Source organism: Apis mellifera, linkage group LG6 (assembly GCF_003254395.2).
Source record: "Apis mellifera strain DH4 linkage group LG6, Amel_HAv3.1, whole genome shotgun sequence".
Taxonomy (NCBI): Eukaryota; Metazoa; Arthropoda; class Insecta; order Hymenoptera; family Apidae; genus Apis; species Apis mellifera.
The window spans coordinates 7164307-7173603 of record NC_037643.1 but is presented as its reverse complement, the minus strand read 5'-3'; the positions used below and the strand labels follow the sequence as shown (position 1 = coordinate 7173603).

At 29.3% G+C, this 9297-nt stretch overlaps 2 protein-coding genes across 5 annotated transcripts; one reads left to right on the top strand and one right to left on the bottom strand.

Moving 5' to 3' along the window:
- Positions 1-212: 212 nt before the first annotated feature.
- Positions 213-5266, bottom strand: LOC411969 (heterogeneous nuclear ribonucleoprotein M). 4 transcript variants are annotated; one of them, XM_006564126.3, is made up of 10 exons: positions 5102-5266; positions 4457-4832; positions 4084-4362; positions 3749-3995; positions 3501-3677; positions 3266-3415; positions 2976-3175; positions 2771-2906; positions 2584-2655; positions 2224-2524 (listed from the first exon to the last, which is right to left on the bottom strand). In XM_006564126.3, exons 1-9 carry the CDS (start codon positions 5116-5118, stop codon positions 2600-2602), a joined length of 1638 nt encoding a protein of 545 aa, XP_006564189.1. In that variant the 5' UTR covers positions 5119-5266; the 3' UTR covers positions 2224-2524; positions 2584-2599. The 4 variants fall into 4 exon arrangements, with proteins under 4 accessions (XP_006564186.1, XP_006564189.1, XP_026297334.1 ...); XM_006564123.3 differs by having other exon boundaries at positions 213-2524; positions 2976-3415; XM_026441549.1 differs by having other exon boundaries at positions 2487-2655.
- An 802-nt stretch (positions 5267-6068) lies between these two features.
- On the top strand, positions 6069-9262 carry LOC409292 (probable isocitrate dehydrogenase [NAD] subunit alpha, mitochondrial). Its single transcript, XM_006564120.3, has 6 exons — positions 6069-6229; positions 6537-6659; positions 7393-7565; positions 7791-8025; positions 8109-8387; positions 8470-9262. The coding sequence occupies exons 1-6, from the start codon at positions 6203-6205 to the stop codon at positions 8707-8709; spliced, it is 1077 nt and encodes a 358-aa protein (XP_006564183.2). The 5' UTR covers positions 6069-6202; the 3' UTR covers positions 8710-9262.
- Positions 9263-9297: the final 35 nt, after the last annotated feature.

Sequence of the window (9297 nt, the reverse complement as noted above, 5' to 3'; positions counted from 1 at the left end):
TTGAGATTTGCTCATTTATTTTTATTTAATAATATTCCAATGGATTTTCATCCTACAAAACTTACCGTTCAATTACCTTTCGCTTGGATGAGATAGCTTTCCTGGAAGAACAACACATTCATAAAAATCTGTTGTACAAATCCTGTAACTTACCCAACTTTCCTGTAAGGTGTTAGCCGCAATTTAAAAATGATTAATATACTCAAAATATATTTAGTCTGATCCTCCATAATAAAATTTTATTTTCAGGCACATATTCAAACAATTTCGACAATGAACGTTTAAACGATATCAAAGAGGAGATACTATATCCCTATTTTCCCATATTTGTCGAAACACGTAACATCCTTCTTCCAAAATATCTCATAGAATAATAAAACACAACTGATCAATCACTTACGATGGAAATAATACAACAAACCATTGCACACGATCTCATGCGTTATAAAGTAAAACCCTATCTGACTTCAATGACATTATAAGAAAAAAAAGACCACATCCTTCAAATGTTAAGAAACAAATTTAGCAACCACACAGCGGAGATCGACGATGGTTATTAAAAAATTCCATACGCATAGTGATTTGAACACACATAAAATATTTAATTGGCAATTACGGCAAAGACTAGAGCATAATATATTTACCACCACTTACCATACGAATTATAGTATCAAGTTATGAAAGTAATTGTTTCTTACTTTATATAAATTCACTTAAAATATAGATTTTTGCAATCATTTAAACTATTTTTATAATAAATAATACGGAAGATGCGGTCTCGATACTACAATAAAATAAGAATCAACCACAATGTTATAGATGAAATGCTACATTACCAAAGTTTTAACTTTTTCAAAACCTGTAAAATCCACTACTTCAATCAAATAGTAAAATTGTTAATACTTATAAGAAGAATACTATATATAACTTAATAATTCGAATATTACTTTAATGATGCATTCCATTGGACATTGATGAAAGAACAAATATTTGATCAATTTCAAGCAAATTATTCCTTCTTGAAATATATTCATTATAGAGGAATAGAAAACCACAATCACCTGAAAAATATCTCACCTGCGATGTAAACAAATATTTATCTCACAGATTGTGAAGCTTACAGATTTCAAAAGTAAGCATGGAGTACTACTATGTAGAGGTACAATTATAAAATTTTTAAGTAGAAATTTTTGCTTAAGTGCAATACATTTGAAAAAAGTTATTCAGGTAAATGTATTGCACACATAAAAGTAGCAGAAACGATATCCTCTATGCCAATGCATATCCAGTTTAAACCTGCTTAAAGTATAAAGAATCACAACAACACAGAAATAAAACACAACGACGAGCATATTTTTTGTAGTCAAAACGGATTTGGATTTTATTCAATCACTGTCATGATGTCGTGGTTATACAAGAGTGTTATACAATGCGCAGAATGTTCCTCGAGATCTACATGGCGAGAGGAAATATGTTTACCAAAGAATATATTTATAAAATTAGTTGAAAAGAGTTATTATTTCGATTTTTTTAAAATCTGAAAGATATTAAAAATTGTTCCTTAGACAAAGATATTTTGTATTTTTTGGTAAACATATTATTGTTGCACAATAAGTAAGACAAATTCTGCAATATATAAGACAAATCATCCAATATTTGTTCACTGAAGTCTCGAAACGAGTGAACTGAAAGGGATCTTCCTAATGACAACTAAAATTTTGTATGCTCAACTACAATTGAATCTCCAAGTTACTAGAACGATGTGGCGCGACGAATAAAAGATCAAATCGCAGAACTACAATGAAAACAATATAGTCCCCTGTTGAGCCATGATGTATCTTACTATGTATTGGATACAAGAATAAAGTGCGACGATACCACAGACAAATCGACACACGTCCACGATCTGTGTAGGATTGTGCATGAAAGTATCTATCATACATAGATAAACTTTAACTTGTAAAATCCGTAACAGCTATATCGCGTTAATATTTATGCTTGAAAGATTAATCTGTCCCTGCTCGATAAACCACTCCGCGAACGACCAAAGCGTCATGTTCAATCGGAATGTGGGAAAATCGATTGATCTCTCATCGTGAAAACTAAGAAATAAACTTACAAGTTACATTTGATAATTACTGTAAATAGCATAAACCTATATACTGAAAAACCTATAGATTACGTAGAACATTATGAACCTAAATCTAACAACTAAACTATGTATCGATCACTCGAAAAAATTAATTTAAGAGTGAACAATTAGTAGACTTCCACTGTAAAAAGGAACGATAATCTGGTAAAAGAATTTCGAATGAAATAGTCGTAGCAAGGAAGGGTGATCATCGGCAGCCAATAAGTGTTTCAACGTTGAAGTAGGCATAAAACACAACTGTTGATCTTCCAACGACAGATACTTCTCACCCACTGTCCTAAGTTCTGCCACACTACTAGGATGAATTTCAAGTATTGTCATCAGGAGTGGAACAATCCTGCAGACGACATACGAACACCCAGTCTCCTCTCGCTGCATCAATAAGTTATGGTTAAGCGTCAAATTCTGCAGAAGTTCTCTATTAATGTTACCTTGAGTTTCCAGTTTTTAGTAAAGGCGAACATCGATCGTTCTGCCATCGATACGTGACCGATTCATCATAGCTATATATAAAAATCGTTAAGAAAAATCTTTGTAAATATTAAATTTATTTTAATATGTATATTAAATGTAAAAAATAATCTGTATTATTATATGTTTTAAGATTAAAAAGGATACACACAGCGCGTTCAGCATCCCATTCAGATGCAAATCGTACCATGCCCATATCAGTACCCCGCATTTCAGCAAATTTGACCTCTCCAACGTCTTGGAATTTATCGCGCAACATTTGCCATGTTGTATTAGGAGGAAGCTGTTACAATTATTATATATTAAAAAAATTATAAAAATTAATTTTCATATATTTTTAAAAAGTGCATACATTTCCTATAAGAATAGTATCCGACATTGGTCGTGAACCATTTGTATTTTGTCTGTTGCCACCTCCACCTTGTCCTTGATTCCCAGCGAAACCACCACCTCCACCAGGAACACGATCGTTGTCTCCTCTGTTGAATCCACCATCAAAATCTCTGCCCCCACCGAAGTTAGAACCACCAAAAGCATTGTTTCCACCGAAGCCTACATCATTGTCCATTTTAGATAAGCCTCGCGGCGCAAATGAATTGTTGCTTTGTCCACCAGCTAAAGAGGCTTGTAAATTAGACAAACCTCCAACTCCTCCGCCGAAGTTATTTAGATTAGAAGCCAATTCATTTGTTAATGATGAATTTAGCAAAGAACTCGTGGTCAGGTTAGCACTCAAACCTCCAGCAAGACTTGCTTGAAGAGCTGCTGCATTTGTATTTGTCAACGCAGATGCTATAATAAATATATAAATATATTTTCGTTAGCTTTATTTTATTATAATCTATTTTATTATATATATTATATTTATAAAACTTACCTAATTGTGCTGGTACAACATTATTTAAACCAGCCCCAAAAGCACCAGCAGCTAATACAGGAGCAGAAATAGGATTCACAACGGGTGGATTATTTGCTTGTACATTAGGAATGTTTCTAGCTACATCCATTAATCTATTACCACCAGCTCCAAGTCCCATTCCAATTCCTTTCAAACCTATTTTAAATATAATATTAATTTATATGCTTATATAAGAAAATAGGATCTTTTAGATCATAAAGATGTACCTTCTGGTAATTTTGGTGGCATATCTGGTTCATTTGCTCTATCAAGTCTTACTGTCATACGTCTGTCATAAAGTTGTTGATTATGCAGCATTGATATAGCTTGCACAGATTCTACTGGATGATCATATTCTACTACACCAAATCCTCGTGATTTACCATCTTTATCTTTTCCTAATTCAACATGTAGTACTTTACCAGCTAATTTAAATACTTCCAATAATTTCTTTTCATCCACTTTGTAATCAAGCTAAATATATAAGGTAGAATATTTAAATTTTTTATCATTATTCAATTTTAAAGTTTAAAAAATATAGTTTGTATAAAAAGATACTTACATTTGCTACAAATACTCTAGTAACTAAAGGTCCATTAATACCTAAAGATTCTAAAAATTGAGTACTTAGACCATAGGTATTTCCAAATTTACTATCACCACCACCGCCGCCGCCGCCACCACCTCCACCACCACCACCACCACCACCAGCAGGAGCATTCATATTCTGACGCCCTCCACCTTGTGGTCTTGGTGGATCTCTAAATCTATCATCACGAACCCTTTCATTGTTACGAGCTGTTGCCAAGCGACCATATTTATCTCGTTCAACATCAAAATCCTAAAATAAATAAATTTTATAAAATATATTCCTAACACAAAATATGATAATAATTTAAGATATAAGAAAATTGAGAAAATAACAATATACTAACTACCTCTTTGACGACTAATTTTCTTCCTTTGATATCATAACGGTGCATTTTTTCTACAGCAATTTTTACTGAATCTGAATCTTCAAACTCAACAATACCACAACCTCTTGGTTTATCATTTTCATCAGTAAAAAGTTCTACATGTGCAACTTTTCCAACTTCTGTGCGGAATAAGTCCTTTAGATCTTGCCAACGGAAATCATAAGGAATGTTTGATACATAGATTCGTCGATCTGAAGCTTTCCGACCACCACGATCGTTTCGTTCCCTACTACGATCACGACTTGTAGAATTTATACGATTTTGTCGATCTTGTCTTCTATTACGATCACGTTCCCTACTTCGGTCCCTTTCATCATTATTCTGCACTTGACTCCTAATGTTTAACACGATTATGTAGAATAATATGTATAAAAAAAATTTTTATAGTTCTTTATATTAATATACGAATAGATTTTACTGAGTTTTTTATTTATGATTTACATAAACTTTAGTTAAAAGTATGCAATCAGAATAATACTTTTTCAAAAATTTTATGCTACTGTTACACGGAAAATGTATTAGCGTCGGTTTAATTGAACATGATTCTTCGTGCCGACAAAGAACTTAAAGATAAATTATTATAAATACAAATTTTATACTTACTCCTCTTGTTTAATCATCTTTGAAAATTCTTTCACTGAATGAACTAAATCAATCAAGGAACTTATATCAAAGTTCGTAATTAAAAAGAGTAAAAGATATCAAGCATGCAAACATACGCGAACACGAAGCGTCTTATAAAATGGCCGATCAAGGAAATGCTAAACCACACCGGAAACTACTGTATTCAAAAATAGGTATTTATTTAAAAAGAATCATACAAAATTCGAAAATTCTGTTAAAATATTTCGATAATTATTACATTGTTATATTACAATTATAAATTATTTTTGTTATATTTAAATAAAATCTTTTTATATGTTCTATAGAGTTATATTATAGTCTTAAAAATGATTTGATTAAAAATATTTAGATTCAAATTATTGGATTCGGAAAAATTAAAATTCAATTTTGTAACCAATCAAAATTCTCCTGATCAAACTCGATACTTAAATTTTTTAAATATTATAAAAATATTACAAAAATATTGAAAAAATTCCTTAATATTTTTATTTTATTAATTTATTTTAGAGGATAATAATAAAAATTTAAAAAACAATGATATTATTATGAGAAATTTTTTTCATTCGTCATTATTTTATAAATCAAAATGTCGGTATTATATGGAGTCCTCGTCATATCCTATATATCATCCATTATATTTCATCGTAAAATAGAATAATCTTTATCTTACAAAATTTTGTACCCCATATTTTATATTCTGTATTAATCATATAAAAAATTAGAAGTTCAATCATAACTTAGATATAAAATAGAACTATCATCTATTATATTTTCATATAACATAAGTTTAGATTGACATGAAAATGCATTGAATGATAAATATATAAGATGGTACGTCTATTTGATTATCTTGTCTGTGACTAGTAGTGTGCAGTTTTCGGATTATATGACAGAAAAATACATTGGATGATAAATCTATTGAATATTTAATCTGTGGTTTCGTTTATGTATAGCAGAAGACATTGTTTCGCGGGAACCAATCACAAGTGCGATTCATTCCTCGTTTTTGGTGTTGGTTCGACGTGCGCACTACTTTGGGTGGTGGAAGTTCGTGTTTTTATTGTAAAATTTACAGTGAGAATGGCAGCGCAGTGGATACGAAATGCAGTAAGTAACACCTGTCAATCAAGAAATCTCAGAAACAAGCATGTTCTGAATGTAACTTTACCTCTTCCCAGATGACAAGGTTAGAATTCTTCACAGATTGGTTATATATCTTTCTGCTGAGTTCCAATGTATTAGTAATGATATTATCTATCCATATATCATTTTTCTTTTTTTTTTTATCTTTCTTTAACATTACGTTATTTTTCTAATACCACCTTTATATTATATTTTTTTTGTTTTATTAAATATAATATTATTTTGTGCACATTTTTATGAATAACTATTAATATCGATATTTGATTAACAGGTTCCGAAAATTGGCTGCGTCCGTTTTTATAGTAGTAAAGTTCATAAATGTACACTTATTCCCGGAGATGGCATCGGGCCTGAAATTTCTATTGCTGTTCAAAAAATTTTTGATGCTGCTAAGGTAAACTGGTTTTTACGTATAATTTTGTAAGTTAATAATTTTTGTTATGCACGATATTTTTATATAATATGCATGTTCTATAGAAATAAAATAGAAATGTTGAATAGAAATGTTCATAGCATGTTCAGTATTTCTGTTATATTTTTATATAGTGTAAGAGTATTGTGTATTTGTTTGTATTTTTGCATTATTTGTTTGAACCTTACAAGGTGACCCCATGTGTCCTACTACTAACCTTAAGGAGTTTATTTTAATCTTACTCTTATACAGGTTGATCCAATTGTAGGCTAATTCAGTCTGCTCTTATTGTAGTTAAGGTATGTTTTTTATTTTATATATTTTTTTTATAAATATGTAATGTATATTATGTGTGAACTTTAATTAAATACACCAAATTATTAAATTATTTTTATGTTTAATGTGTTATTTTATGTCTAATAATAATGTATAAAATAGTGTGTAATATTAAAAAAAGAAACAATGCATTATTTTTCAGCATGAATGAAAAAACTTTAATAGTATCATTCATATATCATGTATTGCATAACACTGTTACTCAACTTTTAGTATTTATATGTTCATTAATATATGTGTCTATATATTTTTTTTTAATATAATAATAGTAATGAAAATGAATGTATTTGATATTAAATAAGATTTTATTAAAATATTTTCTATTTCTTATGATATATATATATATTATTTATAGTTTTTACATTATCTTTAATATTAGGTACCAATAGAATGGGAATCTGTTGATGTAACACCAGTAAAAGGCCCAGATGGAAAATTTGGTATTCCACAAGCTGCCATTGATTCAGTTAATAGAAATAAAATTGGTTTGAAAGGACCATTAATGACACCAGTAGGAAAAGGACATAGATCTTTAAATCTTGCACTAAGAAAGTAGGTTTTTCTTTTTATCTTTGTATAATTAAGAATTCTTCTTTAATTGCATACATATTTTCTTACTCTTAAGATATGTATCTTAACTTATTTAAATTATATAATCATGAATATCATTGTAAACATATCATTATTTAAATTAATTTAGATTACTTTGTACAAAGATTTAAGAAATATTAAAATATTCACTTATTTTGTATTATACAATGAATAATTTTTTTTTAGAGAATTTAATTTATATGCTAATGTTCGACCATGTCGTTCCTTAGAAGGTTACAAGACATTGTACGACAATGTTGATGTTGTTACTATTAGAGAAAATACAGAGGGAGAATACTCTGGTATAGAACATGAAATTGTAGAAGGAGTTGTACAGTCAATTAAATTAATTACAGAGGAAGCTTCCAGTCGGGTAGCAGAATTTGCTTTTCAATATGCTCAAGATAATAATAGAAAAAAGGTTAATAATTTATTTATTCAAAAATAAGATTAAATTATGTTATGTAGTAATAAGTAGTAAGTAACCATTAATATATTTTATAGGTGACAGCTGTACATAAAGCAAATATAATGAGAATGTCAGATGGTTTATTTTTAAGATGCTGTAGGGAAGCTGCACAAAAATTTCAATCTATTAAATTTGAAGAAAGATACTTGGATACAGTGTGTTTAAATATGGTTCAAGATCCCAGTCAATACGATGTACTTGTAATGCCTAACTTATATGGTGATATCTTATCTGACATGTGTGCTGGACTTGTTGGAGGACTTGGACTTACACCAAGTGGGAATATTGGTTTGAATGGTGCACTGTTTGAATCTGTATGTTTTCAAAAAAATTTTTTATAAATATTTTTGCAAGTGCAATAATGCGTGAATTAATAATAATTTTACTTTAAAATAGGTGCACGGTACTGCTCCAGATATAGCAGGCCAAGATAAGGCAAATCCTACAGCATTGTTACTTTCTGCTGTAATGATGCTTAAATATATGGGATTAAATAAACACGCAAAAATTATAGAAACTTGTGCTTATGAAACTATTAAAGAAGGTAAACATTTAACAGGAGATCTTGGTGGATCTGCAAAATGTAGCGAATATACTGATGAAATTTGCAAAAAAGTTTTATCATTAGCAAAATAGACGATGCAAAATTTATTGGGTATAAACTGCCAAATACTCGTAGAAATAACACATGTGAAGTAAAACGTTTTTAAACATGTTTATAATTATTATTTTCAAAATTATCTTCAATGGACTTCTTGGAAATATCTGCAATTCAATTAAATTGCAGAGATTTTCAGAATGGACAAAAAATATTTTATTATTCATCTATTTACATTCATTTAGATAATTTTTGTTGAGTACTTGAATTAGATTAATGTAAAATTTAAATTTAATTCTCCGTGGATTTATTAATGTGTAATAGCATTTAATATTATTTTATTGCCACGGAATACACGCAGTTTAATCGCGTGTATTGACTGAATACATATATATGTATGTTTGTCATACTATTTTATTGTAAAAGGAGGATTCTAATAGAATCTGTAAAAAAAATAGGCATGTAAATTAATTTAGATACAATGTATAATACTTTTAAATAAAGTTGTTAATGATGCGTGCCTCGCGGAAGAATTTAAAAAAAAAAAACATTGCGCAGTATTACACATAAATAAAATATTATAAATTCTAATTATATTTTATTATTTAACCCAAAACTTTTTTAAA